The sequence below is a fragment of the Lissotriton vulgaris genome, unplaced genomic scaffold (genome assembly GCF_964263255.1).
Source record: "Lissotriton vulgaris unplaced genomic scaffold, aLisVul1.2 SCAFFOLD_2488, whole genome shotgun sequence".
NCBI lineage: Eukaryota > Metazoa > Chordata > Amphibia > Caudata > Salamandridae > Lissotriton > Lissotriton vulgaris.
In genome coordinates this window covers 345078-364362 of record NW_028243974.1, presented here as the reverse complement: position 1 = coordinate 364362, position 19285 = coordinate 345078, and the positions used below count along the sequence as shown (strand labels likewise).

The 19285-nt window shown below is 42.0% G+C and overlaps 1 protein-coding gene across 1 annotated transcript in view; it reads right to left on the bottom strand.

The window, feature by feature from the left end:
- Positions 1-1487: 1487 nt before the first annotated feature.
- LOC147668191 (uncharacterized) overlaps positions 1488-19285 on the bottom strand; it is a gene marked incomplete at its 3' end in the record, with an annotated part of 255181 nt that continues 237383 nt past the window's right edge. The window contains exons 6-8 of the mRNA XM_086948715.1: positions 17310-17405; positions 6750-6881; positions 1488-1583 (exon numbers count right to left, since the gene is read on the bottom strand). Of these exons, the coding sequence (XP_086804841.1) occupies positions 1488-1583; positions 6750-6881; positions 17310-17405 (324 nt within the window). The remainder of the gene's footprint in view (positions 1584-6749; positions 6882-17309; positions 17406-19285) is intronic.

Here is a 19285-nt window from a genome sequence, read left to right as displayed (position 1 = left end):
ACGAGTCGTACGGAAAGGGCTACGGATTCGATTCGGTCGTACGATTGGTTTACCAAATCAGAATCAACCCCTATATAAGAAAACAACAGACACAAAAGGTTACACATGAATTATAAAAATGCATTCTTTATTAAGAATTTATATGGGAACACTATTGTATTATACAACTAATTAATACAAATAAAAGTCTGGGGTTGGGCTAGAAAGAAAACAGTGTGAAAATCACAGTCTACTTCAGTTTTATCTCCAGGCATTGGTTATGCCTTCCCATCATTTGCAGCAATGTCCTCATCAGGGAGCTCTCCATCCTCCTGGAGCTGATGTGCTTCTGGGCACTTACTTCTTAGGATGGGGTGGAGTTTTAAAGACTTTTAGGTGGCAGGGCTTAGGATTTTTGGGGATGAAGGATTATGGGATTGGTGAGGTGTTGTGGTATGGGAGTCTATCTGGGAAAGGGTACATTTTAGGGTACATTTTGGGAGTTGGGTGTGATTGGAACAGGTGGATTGTTGGAGGGAGATTGAAGTATTGCGTTGGAAGGAGAATTTGGGGTTGGCTGTGGAAAACAGGTCAATGCTTTGAACATGTTCAGGTGAAATGTGATCATGGCGTTCGATGGGGAATAGGTTTAAATGGTATCAGGGACGAAGAGGGACCAAAGGGGGTATAGGGACAAGTCTAACTGGAAGCACTGGGGTCCGATGAGGCACTAGGAGAGAGATAACCTTTCTGTAAGTCAGACAGGGCAGACCGAATGCGATTCAGGATGTCCATCACATGTGTGAGTTGCTGATTGACACCCTATGCTGCATTTAACAATGCTGTCTGCCTCACAGAGAGGTTCTTAGGATATGCCAATGACTCCTCTGACACCAGCATGTTTGGGACAGGGGTAGGGGGGAACATGCCCAGAGAAAAGGAGACCAAGCCTATTTTTGGATCTTTTCTAGGAGGACAGGAGTAAGGGTGCTAATAGTTGTAGTGGTTCTGGTGGACACAGAAAGAGAATTTTCTTCTTGAGTATAGCGTTTATGTCACATTGTATCGTAGTAGCCATTCTGCCTAAAAGTAATTCAAGACTATTGGTGTCACAACTTGCGTGGATTGCAACCACTCCTTGGGTGCCCGATCTCCTTCACACACCCCAAACCTCTTCCAGGCATGCCCCCTAGACTCTACCTGGCCTGAGGAACATCCCCACAGTGAGGCCAAACTTGTGAGAGCTGCTATAAACCTTTACCCCCTCAGGGCTTGGTTAGTGTTTATTTCCAATCTGAAAATACCCCCGTGTCAACTGGCCCGTAGCCCTCTATGTGTCTCTGGACACATGATCTGGCAAAATCTTGCAGTACTTCAGCAAGATTTGGCTTGGTCATGTAATATGGCGGCCATCTTTCACGGGAGGCTAAAAAATCCATGCCCAACACACATACAGTGCTTTGCTTTCTTCATTTTGTGAAAGTCTCTCCTCACATACACGCAATTACCTGCTCCTGCATCCAGAGGCTGACGTTGGCCTTCTGTGTGACCTCCACTCTCCAACTCATCACCCACTCGTCGTGGTGCTGACACTGATCCTGGACCTGAATAAGAAAAGAAATTCAAATGTCAGTGACAATTTGGATAAGACCTTGATGCGCTAATCCAAAACAAACATTGATTTCCTGCAAGAGACTATGATATGTTGTAACTATCCTGTTTACTAGTATTGGCACACTGGAGAAGTAGTATCAAGCATAGGTTCATCAACAAAACGTATCAATCATCAGTTGTAGAGGTAGAACACTGAAACCTGGATTACAAATCAGTAAGCCAAGGGCCGTTAATGGTTACTCTTGAGCACTATCAAAGGAATAATTTGGTGCAAACTCTTCCTGGGTTAAAGACTACTACTATCATTGCTCCTGAAAGTGAAAGATGAACAGAAAGAGTTTTGTATAGTGTAAGTTATTGAAGGGTGAAGTCATTATAAAACTGAATAAGGAATGTAACTGAATGTTTTGTTTGGTAGATAATGTAGTTTTGTATCATTGCTTAGTGGGCTGCTGGAGAATAGTCATGAGGCTGAAGCTGGGTCCAACACTCAGAGCATTCAAGGAGAGTCAAAGAGTCACAGCATGTTCAATGTACAGACACCCCAGGTATCATCCTAATCCCCTTTGCCCTGACCGGATCCACAAGTGAGAGCGTATTAATGTGCTGTTGGCGTGTATTGTGGAGGGGATTGGTCTGATTCATGGCACTCTTGCAACTCTTGGCACGTTTGGAAAATCAGGTTAGTTCTTGACAATTGTTTTGTAGTAGCAGTAACTCATTTACATTCATGATCATTGGTAAAATCAAGTGCAGAGTTAAGTTTTTATTTATAGATTGTGAAGTGTAATGTATTGGCCTTAGCTGACTTCCTGCTGTCTCATATAGCTGGCTGTTGTTGGTCAGGGCACACTTTAAAAAGGACTTCCGATTCCTGAGGAGTAAAGTTGCAGACCCAGTCACCTGCTACTTTAGACATGGTGGCCCAGCAGCAGAAAATAAGCAGCAACTGGTGAGGATGTCTGCTATACTTGATGGCTAAGAGATAAGTGACAAAGAGAACTTACAAAGTGTACACCAATGTGAGGAAATTACATTAAAGGATTCTTACATGACAGGTAACAGATCCTGTTACTCATGGACCTTTACAACCAATGCTGGATGCTGAATGCCTGAATTCCTGTGGTGCTTACTGGACAAGCGCTTAGAGACCCCGGGGTTATATAGCGCTATATAAATCGAAATAAATAAATAAATGAATAAATGCCGGGAAAGGTATGTATAGATTGTACCTTATAGTAGGTCATCCTTGATGGACAGTCACACATTTGTTATGTTTGTTATGCAACTATGTAGCAATATTGTCAGCATAGGCTATGCTTGACAATATTGCAGATTGGTAGTGCATTACTAACGGAAGCATCTGCCAACCAGAATGTTCTTTCCATCAATAACAACTAAAATGTCTACACAACAAAGTATAAATGTACACTCTCTGTTGTGTAACAAAGGTTAAAAGTAATAGACTTTGCACCAAATAATGTAAAAAGATTTTTTGTACATGACATACATCCATTAATAATGTAAATAATTAGGACATTTTTGGAAATGGCACTGTTTGTAAAGGCTATATGTGTTTGGAAAAAAATTTGCTTTGGGATTTCAGAACATAGTACTATTGCCAATACAACTTTATACATGTATGTCAAAAAAATAACAAATAAAAATGAATGGTATATTTTTGGGAAAACGTGAAAATAAATTATAGGTATGTCAGTTACTATGGGCTAAAATCAAAAAGGGGCCTATTCAGAAACTGCATTTTGTTGTAGGTTTTGTAGTGCTGCACTTTTACAACAAATGTACTACAACATGCTATTCGCAAACCTACGTCCAGGGCTTACTCCTCCATCTCTCATATCTTTTTCTCTTGAGAGATGTCTGCCCCAACTGTGAATTCTCCAAAGTGTATGTTTTCATAGTAGGGGAGGGACAAAAGAGAGTGGCTGGAAAATTAAATGGGGGAAACCTACAACTAAGTTGAAGGGAATTAGGGAGGAGTAAAGAGTTTAGGGAGGGTTAGGGGGAGATAATGGCCCACATGCATCATTCATTTTTGGAGTCGCAAACGGTGCGATTCCTTAAAATCGGCCGTTTGCGATTCCAAAAATGCTTTTTGGAATGCATGAAGCATTTTTTGAAATCGCAACATTTTTGCGATTTCCAAAAATGCGATTGCTTTTAGGAAATCGCAAATTTGCGATTTCCTAAAAGCAATGCATGATTAATTTTGAAATTGCGAATTCGCAATTAGAGGGACAAATTTACCGAGTAGTTGAACTACTCGGTAAATTTGCAAAAAGTGTAATTAACACTTTTAACGCATTTTAAAAGCATTCATGTTACGGACACACATGTCCTTAGGACATGTGTGTGTGCAACATGATGCGAAAAATACATTTCAGGGGTGCATGGGGGGGTCATTTGGACCCCCCCTGCACCCATGAAATTTTCTAAGTGCCACTCGCAATTTGCATTGACTCCTATGGGCCTTTTGGCCCATAGGAATCAATGGGAATTGCGACAATTAACTTAAGAATTTGGTATTTCTTTGGGATTCGGTAAAAATTGCGATTTTTACCGAATCACAAAGAAATACCGAAAAAAATGATGCATAGCATTTTGCACTTCTTAATTTGCGATTCCTTATTTTTCGCAAATTAAGATATGCAAAATGACACAATGATGCATGTGGGCCTTAGTGAGGGGTTTAGGGAGGGTCATGCACTCACCCACAAAAGAGTAAACCCATTGACGTTCACAATCTGCATTTATAAAGTTACTACAGCAAAAACAGATTCAAAACAGAGGTAAATTACTTCAGCTCAGAGCTGAAGTAATTCTAGCAAAGCACATGGCCACTCATTGGTGCTGCTACAACACCCTACAGAAAATAATGGCAGTAGGGACTTGAAATTATGCATGATGTAATTGACCTGATTTATGTCATTTTACATAATAAAATGTATGCGAAATAAGAGTTTATTCCAATATGCCAAGTTGCGTAGTGAGACTCAAACACGGAGAGTAATTTAGCACGACGTGTACCATTCAGTCATTTTTTATCTCAAGCAACAGTGTTTTGAATGTTAATGTCAGTTCCGTTAGTGCTAGCAGGCTACAACCATTTCAGGTAGATTTTGTGCTCTGGTGGACCATTTGGGTAATTTCTGTGTGTCAAAATACAAATGCGAGTGCAAGTGTTTAGCATGCAAACAGCAGTTATTTTAGCGCGGGCAGTCAACAAACGTTGTAGGTGGATTTTTTTACTCAAGTGGACCATTCTTCTGTATTAAATCTAAAATAAATATGTGAACTAAATTTAAAAAACATACAACATAACATATTTCAGGAGTTCATCTGAGCATATGTGTGTAAAACATGAGGGTAGTTGAAAGAGTGGCTGGACGCTCCCATTGGTGTTGCTAATGTATTTGGAGGAGCAGTTGATAACCAAATGAAACACTGACTTTATATCTTCACAGCAGGTGGATTTGTTACATATATTGCATTTAAAAGCAACATTTACATTTTTTATTATGCCTCATAATCCTTTTATTTTAATTGTGTACATCATAATGTGGTGCCTTCCTGGCACGCTTTCCATGTAGACAAGTGTTTGTATTTCTGTAGTATTCTTCTACCTTATTGGGCTGTTGTATTTATAAAACCTTTGAATTACACAAAAAATGTAACAAATAACTGTAGATGCACTTCTACATACTGAGATGATAGTCATTTAAGTTTTGAGTTTTGATTAAGGGTGTGTGAATTACAAACAAATTGAGCAAAATTAAGCATAACTAGGCAAAATTCAATCTGTCATTTCAATATATATGTTAGCAAACAAAATCGGTCTTGGGAAGATTGTTGATGCAAGGATACATATTACACTAAAAAGAAGGGCAACAAATCAATAGCACTGGGAACAATAGCTTTTTGCGTTCTGTTCATGTGCGTTCATAGTAAATGTTTATTACAAATTAGATGTAATTAAGTGAAATGTTGTATGGCATAATTTCAGGGATTTTGCATAAAAAGTGTAATACAAAATTCTAAAAATTAATTGAATTACGTCAGCGTAATATAAATTTCGCCTAGGCCTAGTTTTGATTAAATGTATATTGCATGAATTCAATAAATATGTGTTACATTTTTGTACTTCATTATGTAGAATGTTATCTGTTCATAACGCATCAATGCATCATTTAATTTATTTTATGTGAATCAGGACACAACTAACAATTTTCTTTCCGTTTTTATTAATTACTAAAACATATTCAAATTTTAGATTCTCTGAAAATCCGTTACGCCCTATGTACGCCAAGAATTGCTTAGAGTCATTTTCCAGGCAACAGTCTATGAGTGGATTGGAAATGTGTGGACAGAAGGTATCTAAGGTGAATAATCCAGAGGCTCACATTAGGGCATCACTTTTTGTGTCTCTTGGTTATGGCTCGTTTGGTGTTATCCTCATCCAGGCCAAAATAACGACCCCTCTGAAGCAGACTGAGTGCCAAAAGGGGAGAAGATGACAGTTCCCTGCTTTCCGTTGAGCTGCCAGGTAGAGATGCTTCTGGGACTGAACTGACAGCAGATGGTGATTGACCACAGAATGCACAAACTAAATTAGACACTGCTGCTGACAACACTCTGAAGCCATCCTGCACCACCCCAGAATGCAGAGTGGAAACTCAGGTGGTGTTCCCAGAGATCAATTTGGGTGCTTTGAAACTATTTCATTCTCTACTCTCATGAGATCATTCTAGGCCCCTAGAAGTTCAATAGTCTGGCCCAGCTGTTACTCCTGCCTCATACCTGCATCCATCCATTTCTACCCATGTTAGTTACATTAGTGCTTGAACATTGACTCTCTATCCTGTAGAATGCCTCAGCACAGCCTTCTCAAAACCGCCCTATGACATTGACTGGTTGGCCAAAGGTGTAGTCTAACCTGACTGCAAAGCAGATGTTATGGCTATGGCTTTAACAGAAGTCAGGACAAGGGTTGCCAAAGCTGTTAGGGGAATGGGCCAAGCAGGGCTTGTAGTGTCACTGTTGTATATAGTGTGGCTAGGACTCTACTTGATGTAGCTATAGTGTATGTATAGTGTCCTACCAGAGAGGGAGAGGTGTAGAGCATTGGCCAGACAAACCTGATGGGCCAGGCTGCTCTTCAAGATTTTCCTTATTAACAGGAGTGCTGCTTCCACTGAAGACTTCTGATCTTTTTTCGGGCAAAGTGGACAAATCAGTTGTCGCTGATGACTCAGATCTTGCTACTTGACCTTGGAAACCAGAAAAATAACAATATTTAGACAATTATAGAGAATATTCTTTGTGAGTAATATATTAACTCCAAATCATTTGGGGCCTAAATTAGAGTTGGGGGATGGATTAGTCCATAACAAGCGTGGCATAGATCCATTCTGTCTGATTATAAGTGCAACCTATGTCACTTGTCATACGTCTGGCAGGATATACATCACTTTTGTGACAGCATAATCTGCCTGCCAAACTCTAAAGCAAATCCAAAGCCAATATTCATCTATAAAAAATAAAACTACCCTTCTGTGTACTTTTTCCACTATTGATCCAATGAGTCCCTAATACAGTTGTATGTTAATATAACAAAGTCAGAACTATTGTGGCCTTGTCATGGAGTTTATTGAGGACATACGCAACAATATGACTGCAACATTTAAAATGTAGCCAATTTAAATTATGAACATTCACAATGAGCCATTTAGAATTGAAGGACAAATAACAGTACCATATTATTAAGATTGACAACATAATTTTACAATAATATCTGATAGGTGATATGCATGTGTGATTCAAAGACATCAGTAGCAGCTGATGCTCTGTCACTCTACAAACCACTTTAGTACAGTTGGCTCTAATCACTAGATATCCAGTGGAGTGGAGGTGCAGCCCTAACTCCAATTTATTACATGCTGTCTACAGGACAATATGGAATTACTGCTGGAATTATGTGGTAGGGGATTACCAAATTATGAGGCAGGGTTTACTAACTCGTGGCATGAAAAGGTAAATTATGTGGCATAATATGGTACTGCTTGGGCAAAGGTCTCGCCTTTTAAGTACAGGTGCCGCTCGCCGAGGAGTATTTGGATCCCGTGTTGCCTTTTTGCTGCCAGAAGCCCCGTAGGGCATTGCATTCTGTGAACCAGGAGCCCCGCTGGTCATTGGAGTAAGCGAGGGGGAGCTGCTGTTCAGGAGGACGGGACTGCGAGGCCCAGCGGGCTGTGCGTGTTCCAGCGAGCACACCTGCCGCCTCTTCCCGTGTCTCCGCCCCCTCCCTGACTGCTGATAACTCCTCACGGCCCCCGCTTCGCGGGGGCCGCTCGCCGAGGAGTATTTGGATCCCGTGTTGCCTCTTTGCTGCCAGAAGCCCCGTAGGGCATTGCATTCTGTGAACCAGGAGCCCCGCTGGGCATTGGAGTAAGAGAGGGGGAGCTGCTGTTCAGGAGGACGGGACTGCGAGGCCCAGCAGGCTGTGCGTGTTCCAGCGAGCACACCTGCCGCCTCTTCCCGTGTCTCTGCCCCCTGCCTGACTGCTGATAACTCCTCGCGGCCCCCGCTTCGCGGGGGCCGCTCGCCGAGGAGTATTTGGATCCTGTGTTGCCTTTTTGCTGCGAGAAGCCCCGTAGGGCATTGCATTCTGTGAACCAGGAGCCCCGCTGGGCATTGGAGTAAGCGAGGGGGAGCTGCTGTTCAGGAGGACGGGACTGCGAGGCCCAGCAAGCTGTGCGTATTCCAGCGAGCACACCTGACGCCTCTTCCCGTGTCTCCGCCCCCTGCCTGACTGCTGATAACTCCTCGCGGCCCCCGCTTTGCGGGAGCCGCTCGCCGAGGAGTATTTGGATCCCGTGTTGCCTCTTTGCTGCCAGAAGCCCCGTAGGGCATTGCATTCTGTGAACCAGGAGCCCCGCTGGGCATTGGAGTAAGCGAGGGGGAGCTGCTGTTCAGGAGCACGGGACTGCGAGGCCCAGCAGGCTGTGCGTGTCCCAGCGAGCACACCTGCCGCCTCTTCCCGTGACTCCGCCCCCTCTCTCCACAGTCAGCTTAAGACCAGAAGTCATTACGCGTCAGCGGGACGCGTGTGCGGGACATCACCCGGGACAAAGCCCGGACTAAGGGCGGACCCTCTGAGACCCTCCGAGAACCGAGGAGACCGGACTGGACACAAAACCCTGGTATTTATTCTGTGACTCATTGCTATCATACCTGTGTTATTGCGTGCCCTTGCAAACCATGGTTGTGGAACTATCTATTTAGTTACTATGTCCGAAAAACAGGGTGCACTGCTGAATAAAACTCTTGATGACTATTTTACCAAAGCTTCTCCAGACATGCCATTGGATATTGTTCTGGCAGAGCGTCGTGCTGAGCGCCGCCGCTCTGTGGAAAGTCTAAAAAATCGGCGCTTGTCACCTTCATCCATACCTCCTGTGAACACTAGTGTAAGCTCCCAGTTAGTTGATGTCGTTGTCCACACAACTGATAGTCAACCTGTGGAATCAGATGTCACTACCCCTTGCATAACTAATTCCCCCCACCCGGACATTATTGGTCCTGATGTTACTACACATACAAGCACCCCTAATGTTTCAAGACCTATTACTCCTATACCATCAAAAACAGTGCGCAGTAGAGTAAAGAAATCTACACTAGTCCCAAGGGTACATGGACCACCTCCATGTAAAAAACGACGAAAAGGGGGGGTTCCATCGCAATCAAAATTAAGCCATTCTGATTTCGGAAAAAAGGCAAAGGCTCCTGCAGCTAGCATTGCTACTACTCTTGCTGCTACAGAAGGGCCTATCACTATTACATCTCCGCCACCCCCTGTTTTGCCTATAGTCATGGAGGACATTATGGAAGTTTCAGTGCTGTCCAAAGTGCCCCCCACAGTTCGCGATTCTGCCACCTTAGATTCCCTAGAAAATTTAATTAACACCTACTCTGCATCGATCTTGGAGAGGCTGATTGAAGTAGAGTCAAGATTAAGCTCACTTGAGCGTGCATTGGGAAACAAGGGCGAGGCGAATCTTAAATCATTGAACTTAGTAACGCATAAAGCACCTAGCGTGACTAAGTCTAACCCAGCCGCTCTAGCCCCAACAGTTAATTCCACTCTGTTGGCGATCCCTTCTACCTCGGTGCCTAAAGGGAATACTACAACAACTGTTCAAGTAATTCCACCCCCAACAAACTCACAAAACAAATTGGCTTCCAAGTCAGGTACTGTCATAACCAAACCATCTAATGACGTAGTTAGCACCCCAAATGAAAGCCAATCAACTGAGGCGAGGGGACAAAAACCTAGATGGGGAAGGCCCAAACCGGTCCCTAACCCAGAACTACCGCCAGAGGCAGTGCCCTTTGTGGTAGTCCTAACAGGGGTTCCGGTGTTACCAACTAGCAAGAGGGAGGGCTTTGCACAATTAAAAAATAAGATCATGCATTGGTTAAGTCTATACAGACCAATAGCACCCCACATAAACGGCGAAATTGTCCACGTCCGACGCCTTCAATGGCTGGGAAGCAGACCAAAAAACATTGAGGGCGACGTGGTGGTTGTAAACTTTAGGGATCCCAAAGCAGTCCAATTTGTATTAAATTGGCCTCCGGGCACTACAAGTAACTGCATAATACCCAGACCGTTGACCTTTTTTTATCCAAGGTCTGTGGTTTTTCCCTCTCAGCAACAACCAGCCTCTCATATAACATCTCAAACTATGCCCTGCACTTATCCACCAGTTATGCAGAGGGCTGGTAATATACACCAAATGATACCACCAATTATTAGACCTAATCCTATGGAGTCTTTCTTTCCCCTAAATCATGCACCTGTACCTGATGTCTTTGGTTGGAACTGTGTCCCATATAGGCAAACCAAACCTAACAATAGAAGAATGGACCACCTAAAGCCCTTCACCCCTTTAGAAACCACCAATAGATTCGACATCTTCAGCGGTCTAGATGACTGTGATTGATGCCAAATGCCTAGGGGGGTTGAGGGAAATGAATTGTTGAATGCCAATTTGTTGGGGGGAGAAGGGAGCAAATTTTGTTCACAAAGAGTTGGTGTTAACATTAATGAAACTAAAATTGAGGGGAATGCAAGCTTATTGCCTGTGCTGGTACCAATAATAGGGGATAGCTCAATACCAATGGGAAGTGTTGCACCCCAAAATGAGTTGATGTCTTTAGAACCTGATGTAACTAGCCCAGAATGCCATATTTCAGTGTCTGTAGAGGGGGGAAATGTTTTGACGCAAAAGATTTTGGAAGTACGGCAGCCCTTAAAACTGGTTTCCTGGAATATAGCTGGGTTAACAAAAAATCTAAGGGACCCGGAATGGGCAAGCTTCATTGACACTTTTGACTTTTGTATGTTGCAAGAGACCTGGTCAGTAGAAATTACACACAGGCTAGGATACAAATCTTATGGTGTCAGTGCGATTCCCTCTAGGAGTGGAAGACCCTCGGGAGGGTTGTTGATCTGGGTAAAGGTAGACCTAAAAGTGAACATAGAAGTGATGGATACCAACTCCCCTTATATTCTGATCTTGAAAATCAATGTTTGCAAAGGGAAAAAACTGTATTTAGTCAGCGTTTACAACAGGCCAACTCCCATCACTAGAGAATATTCCTTATTAACACAACTTGATCTCTTATTGGGTAACCTGGATACTAGAGCGAACTATGTCATTATATCAGGTGATTTTAATTGCAATTATGAGCCTATTGTGGGGCTTAGTGACATCTTCTTAGAAGAAGATGAGGCAAATGGGATCCCTGTTTTAGATAACACAAAACCAGTTAAATGCTCGCCCCTGGCCCTCCAATTGACGAGACTATGTGCAGAATACTGCACTAGAGCATGCAATGGACGGCTACCATCAGATGTCACGAAGAAGCCTACCTTCTACAGAGGGAATTACAAAAGCAATATAGATTTTATTATTGCCTCAGTGTCATCATGGGAATTCCTTCTTGACATGGAGGTAATAGAGAGATTAAAGAGCGATCATTTCCCTCTAGCCCTTCAGATTGAGGACTTCCTATTTGGAGATACAGTGTCCCCACTGTCTGGAGAAGTAAATAACGGTGACCACAGTGAGATACACATCAGTAATAATAGACGCTCTCTCAAATGGCCACTAATATTGGGCAATGGTGAAATCATAGCAGAAATCTATAAGCTCTTTGCTAGCATCTTTGGAGCATACTCAAATGACACCCCAAAGGAAGGGAATGGAAGTCAATTTATGAAATTACATCATAAATTTTTTGATGCTTTAAAGCCCTTAGTCACCAAGATGCCGAAGAAAAGGCAGCAGAAGACACATAATTTGCCCCACAGCAAACCCTGGTATAACAAGGACTGCAGGGAGTCCAAGAGGACACTCTTAATAGCAATTAAATCGAAGATCCAACCGAATATTATGCTAGCCAGGAACAATTACAAACTGGTCCAAAAGGCATGTAAAGTAGCATGGGAAGAAGCAAAATGGGCTGATCTGTTGCAAGCAGCAAAAACACGAGATAATATAGCCTTCTGGAGGCTGATAGCAAATGGGAATCACCAAGGTAGAGTGGTCAAGGACGTCTATTTAGATGAACGGACATGGGTAAATCATTTTTCTGACCTCTACAAGGAATATGAGGAACCCATTACAGATAGAACCCCAAGCCATGTCATTCCGGGGGATACCCTGGGTTTCACTCTAGGTGAGACAGAATTGGCGATAACCCAGATTAAATCTGGTAAATCCCCTGGGCTAGACAAGATCCCGGGAGACTTGTACAAACACGAATTAAAAATTTGGGCTCCATATATCAATCATTTGTGTAACGAGTTATCCCGGAATCTAGACTTCCCAGAGAGTTGGAAGGGGGCTGAAATTGTTTTAATTTATAAGAAAGGTGACAGGATGGACCCCTCAAATTATCGTCCGATAAGCCTAATGGATATATTACAAAAAATGTACACAAGACATATCCTATTCCGTGTCAGTGACTGGCTGGATGAAAAGGCAATTTTGTCTAGATACCAAGCGGGATTCAGATCCAAAGTTAGTACAATTGATCACATTTTCCGCTTTTGTTGCCTTTATTGGAAATACATTAAGATTAAAAAGGGACAACTACATGTTGCGTTCGTTGACCTAAGGGCGGCGTTCGATTTAGTTCCACGCAACCTACTGTGGGAAACACTAAGCTCAGTAGGGATGCCACCCACCCTGATAGCGCAAATAAAAGAGCTACATAGAGGGAACTTTGCCAGAGTACGGTGGGGCCCAAAAGGCGAATTAACCCCCAAAATACCAATCAAACGAGGTGTGCGCCAGGGGTGTGTACTGGCCCCGACACTGTTTTCACTATTCGTGAATGACATTCCTTCATACTTGGAAGGATGTAACAACGACTCTCCCAAGTTGAATGGTGAAAAAGTTACTTCCCTATTGTTTGCGGATGATACCATTCTAATTTCCCAGACAAAAAAAGGTCTCCAGTCTCTCTTAAATTCCTTTAATGATTACTGTAACAAGAAAGGACTGGAGATAAATGGGAAAAAGACAAAGTGTATGGTCCTAAATCCAACTAAAGGTGACAAGGGCTGTTTAACTTTAAATGGATCAAAACTGGAATCAGTCCCACATTTTGGATATCTGGGGGTAACATTAGACTCCAATTTTACATGGAAAGCCCATTTGGAAAAATGCAAGATGCTGTTTAGCCAGAACACAAAACCCATTCTCAGAGAGCAAGGTCAAAGCACTAGTAAGGCCGTGTCTCCTGCAGTTGAACTTTTCAAATTCAAGGTTCAACCTGCTGTATTATACGGTTCAGAAATTTGGGGCCCAGGGTCCAAAGATGCTTTTAGGGTCTTGGACAACAACTTCCTGAGAAGTCTGGTTAGAGTTCCTAGAAGTACTCCTCTGGTTCCGCTCCAGCTTGATCTAAACTTTCGTAGAACGGACCATCATATTATTCTACGTCCCTTACTGTTATGGATCAGGCTGTGGCGTGTACCCGAGTTGGAAGCATATAAAAATGGGCTAGTAGAAATCATGGAACTAGACAGCTTCAATGTGATATTCTGGTTTAAACATGTTAAATTCTGGCTTACCTTATTAGGTCTGTCGCACTACTGGGAACAACCAGATCTACTTCCACCACATTCAAAAACCATGGTAAAAAAGTGCTTTTGGTCATATATTACGGGTATGATCAAAAACGCTTCATCTAATGGGTCACTTGTAACAAGATTTCTTAACTTTAAAGATGATCCATTCTTCGAGTCATTTTTGGATGAAATTGAACCACCGTTGGCAAAGACCTTATTTCTGAAATTCAGATACGGTAATCTTCAAATCGGTTCTACACTGGCCCGTTGGTCTGGTGGTGTAAACTCGGAGAATCATGTAGAGGGTGAATTATGTACCATGTGTGGATGTAATCAAAAGGAAAACGAGTTACACATCCTCTTCTTCTGCCCAACATATGCCCAGGCTAGAAGAAGATGGATCAAACCCATATGTTTAACATTAGGTGTAAGAGTATGTTCTCAGGCCCTAAGGATTTTCTTGTCTAATACTAGCCAACCTATCGTATTTAGCGTTAGCAGATTCTTGCATAGTATCTTCTTTCAAAGAAAAAAATTGGGTTATAAACTGTAAAATGTTGATATACCAAAAGTGTTGTCGATATGCCAAAATTGCATCTTTGTAACAACTGAGGGACAACTGATGAAATTCTATTCCTGTCGCCCGAATTGTTGATGAAATTTTATTCCTGTCGCCCATAACTGTTCCCATTGAGATTGAATAATTATTATGAATGTTTAGACATCCTGACCCTTGATTTTAGAATCGACATGAAAACTGAATGAATTTTATAGTATGCTGTGCATTTTAAAAGAATGTTTTATTGTTGCAATGTATTGTTCTTTTATGGTATTCATGCCGAAATAAAGATTGAATGAGTGAAAGTACAAATTTAACATCCAAATACAGTAATAATCAACTGCACAATGAACAGTCAAACCTTGCATATAGCCTTCCATTGGGTGGCAAGACGGTTCCAGTGATTTTAGTAACTTTTGATCCATTTGAAGCTTATTTTGTTTAAATCTGCGGATTATGTAGCAGATGATGAATTATTTGGCAAATGCAGCAAATACATAAATAGGCAAAAATCCAATGGCTGCAAAATCACATAATTCGAGTGTTCCTGGCTAAATGTAAGTGTAGTATCCCAAGAGAAAGTAAGACTTGAGTGAGACAGCCGAAACACTCTGGTGAGCAGACAGAGTCAACTTTGCAGTGCTTTTGAAAGACTTATAAATACAAACTCTAGTGCAACGTCTATGTAGATGAGGCAACATATGCATGTTTGTTGCTTGAATCAAAATAAGCAGTCCCAACAATTTGAAGGCACTAGGTTATCATTGTTTTTTCGAATAGTAATGTGTGTAAAAGTTAAGTGCTACTAATTAGACAAAATGAGAAGCTGTCATTATGACTTCACTTTGCCAATTCCTTAGCTTTTAGGTATTAATAATATTCGTTTGAACAATATTCTAAATAAGTAATCAAAATCATTTCCCACAATGCAGTGATATGCAATCTGTAAAACTAGAACTGGAACACTGTAGTCCTGGTAACATGTATTCATCTGTTCGATTTTCTACTATGACAAGTTATTTGTTTAATATTGATTTATAGCAAGACATATAGCATGTGGTATGTGAATGAGATCATAGTGGGTAGAGCTTACATTGCTATGAGTAAAATGGTAAATGTTGGTGTTGCATAGGAGAAGGTGCGATGTGTGCTCAAAATGTGCTGTTACACCTATTTGAATAGATTTCTACTATGATGTGGTTAAGGAAAATTTTGTAAGTGAGGTAATGTTAAATTGTGATTAGGTCTAGGAGTAAAACTCCGCTTTGCTCGCAGAGTTTGCAGAATTCTGTAACCCTGCGCTCTGTGGACAACTCAGAGTTACTGATAAACTCCACACTCCGCAATAGAGCAAGTTATTTTTTTGTAAGTGGGCTCGAAAATTGAAATGTCCTTTCACGCATGCAGGAAAATAAAAGTCTGGGGTTGTGCTAGAAAGAAAACAGTGTGAAAATCACAGTCTAATTCAGTTTTATTTCCAGGCATTGGTTATGCCTTCTAATCATTTGCAGTAATGTCCTTCTCAGGGAGCTCTCCATCCTCCTGGAGCAGATGCGATTCTGGGCACCTACATCTTAGGATGGGGTGGAGTTTTAAGGACTTTATGGTGGCAGGGACTAGTATTTCTGGGAGTGAGGACAATGGGATAGGTGAGGTGTTGTGGTATGGGAGTGTTTCTGGCTAAGAGTACATTTTAGGGTACATTTTGGGAGTTGGGTGTGATTGGAACAGGTGTATTGTTGGAGGGAGATTGAAGTATTGGGTCTGAAGAAGAAATTGATTTGAGCTTTGGATAACAAGTCAGTGCTTTGAACAGGTTCTGGTGAAATGTGATCATGGCGTTGGATGGGGAATAGGTTTGAAAGGGGAACATCCTTTACAACGAAACTCTAACAATGCAGTACCATTACAACGCAGGTTTTACAACGAAAATCGTTACAACGAATTCCGCTGGAGGGCGCTCTAGGATAGGGAATAGTTTAATTTACTATCCAACACCTTCCCTACTATCCACGGGGACTGGAGTTGGAATAGTAAATAATACTATTCACTATCCAACGACTTGCGTTGTAAAACCTGCGTTGTAATGGTCCGCGTGGTAATACCACGCGTTGTACCGTCATACATCCGGTTTGAATGGTGTCAGGGACAAATAGGGACCAAAGGTGGTATAGGGACAAGTCTAACTGGAAGCACTGGGGTTTGATGCAGCACTAGGAGAGAGATAAGCTTTCTGTAAGTCAGGGAGGACAGATCGAATGCCATTCAGGATGTCTATGACATGTGTGAGTTGCTGATTGACACCCTATACTGCATTTAACAGTGCCGTCTGCCTCACAGAGAGGTTCGTAGGATATGCCAATGACTTTTCTGACACCAGCATTTTTGGGACAGGGATAGGGGGAGAGATGCCCAGAGAAAAGGAGAGCCAGCCCATTTCTGGCTCTTTTCTAGCAGGACAGCAGTAAGGTTGATAATAGTTGTAGTGGTTCTGGTGGACACAGGAACAGACGTTTCCTTTTAAGTAGAGCTTTTATGCCACATTGTATTGTGGTAGCCATTCTGCCTAAAAGTACTTCAATACTATTGTTGTCACAACTTGCATGGATTGCAACCACGTGCACGATCTCCTTCACACACCCCAAACCTCTTCCAGGCATGGCCCCTAGACTCTACTTGGCCTCAGGAAGATCCCAACTGTGAGGCCAAACTTGTGGGAGATGCAATAAACCTTTACCCCTCAGGGCTTGGTTAGTGTTTATTTTCATATCTGGAAATAACCACCTCCCTCCCCCCGTATCAACTGGCCCGTTGCCCTCACATATCTCTGGACACATGCTCGGGCAAAATCCTGCAGTATTTCAGCAAGATTGTGCTTGGTCATGTAATATTGCGGCCATCTTTGTTGGGAGGCTATAAAAGCCGTGCCTAACACACATACAGTACTTTGCCTTCTTTATTTTGTGAATGTCTTTTGCGCACACACACACTTACCTGCTCCTGCATCCTGAGGCTGAAGTTGGCCTTCTGTGTGACTTCCACTCTCCAGCTCATCACCCACTCGTCGTGGTGCTGACACTGATCCTGGACCTGAAATAGAAAAGAAATTCAAATCTCAGTGACAAATTGGATTAGACCTTGATGCGCTAAGCCAAAAGAAACATTAATTTCATCCAAGACCCTATGATAAGTTGTAACTTAATTATCCTGTTGACTAGTATTGGCACACTGGTAAAGTAGTATTTAGCATAGTTTCACCAACAAAACGTATCAATAATCAGTTGTAGAGGTAGAACCATGAAACCTGGGTTACAAATCAGTAAGACAAGGGCCGCTAATGGTCCTCATGAGCACTATCAAAGGAATGCTTTGGTGCAAACCATTCCTGGGTTAAAGACTACTAATACCATTGCTCCAGAAAGCGAAAGATGAACAGAAAGATTTCTGTATAGTGTAAGTTATTGAAGGGTGAAGTCATTATAAAACTGAATAAGGAATGTAACTGAATGTTTTGTTTGGTAGATAATGTAGTTTTGTATCATTGCTTAGTGGGGCTGCTGGAGAATAGTCATGAGGCTGAAGCTGGGTCCAACACTCAGAGCATTCAAGGAGAGTCAAAGAGTCACAGCATGTTCAATGTACAGACACCCCAGGTATCATCCTAATCCCCTTTGCCCTGACCGGATCCACAAGTGAGAGCGTGTTAATGTGTTGTTGGCATGTATTGTGGAGGGGATTGGTCTGATTCACGGCACTCTTGAAACTCTTGGCACGTTTGGAAAATCAGGTTAGTCCTTGACAATTGTTTTATAGTAGCAGTAACTCATTTACATTCATGATCATTGGTAAAGTCAAGTGCAGAGTAAAACATTTTCAGACACTTTCAGTTTTGACTTAACATTTGGAAAGTGAACTTCCACACCCAAAGCCCCTCTTGACTCTGATAGTGCCATGTGTTAAAATTTATATGACAGTAAAACAACCTTCTCCATGAAACATGAACAGCTTAGTGACACCCTGGATGTTAATATTTGTGTAAATTTTTTAGATGTTGGGCAGGTTGACCACACAGATTCCGCATGCCAAAGGGTGAGCCTGCATGCCCTTACCAATGCAATATTTTTGTTTTTAGTAAGAAAACATACATTGCAGGTAAAGTATTTTGCCTCAACATTTAAATGTTGATAGTTCTAAGCAATCATTGTGCATTGGCTTGCACTGGTTGCCCATGACGCTATGTTTTTCATATCTAAGTTCAAGTTTTTCTCATAAAGTCAGCATAATTAGAACTTGAACACATAAGGCCAACATCAAATGTGGTTGCACATTATCTTGTGTTTAAATTACAAACGGCCACGTCATATACTTAAACCAGATTAATCATATGGGGGATGGGAATATTAGAATAATATTTATAGATTGTGTAGTGTATTTAATTTATTGGCCTTAGCTGACTTCCTGCTGTCTCATATAGCTGGCTGTTGTTGGTCAGGGCACACTTTAGAAGGACTTCCAATTCCTGAGGAGTAAAGTTGCAGACCCAGTCACCTGCTAATTTAGGCATGGTGGCCCAGAAGCAGAAAATAAGCAGCAACAGGTGAGGATGTCTGCTATACTTGATGGCTAAGAGGTAAGTGACAGAAAGGCCTTACAACGTGTACACCAACGTGAGGAAATTACATCGAAGGGTTCTTACATGACAGGCAACAGATCCTGTTACTCATGGACCTTTACAACCAATGCTGGATGGTGAATGCCGGGAAAGGTATGTGCAGACTGTACTTTATAGTATGTCATCGTTGATGGATAGTCACACATTTGTTATGTTTGTTAAGCCACTATGTAGCAATATTGTCAGCATAGGCTATGCTTGACAATATTGCAGATTGGTAGTGCATTACTAACGGAAGCATCTGTCAACCAGAATGTTCTTTCCATCAATAACAACTAGAATGTCTACACAACAAAGG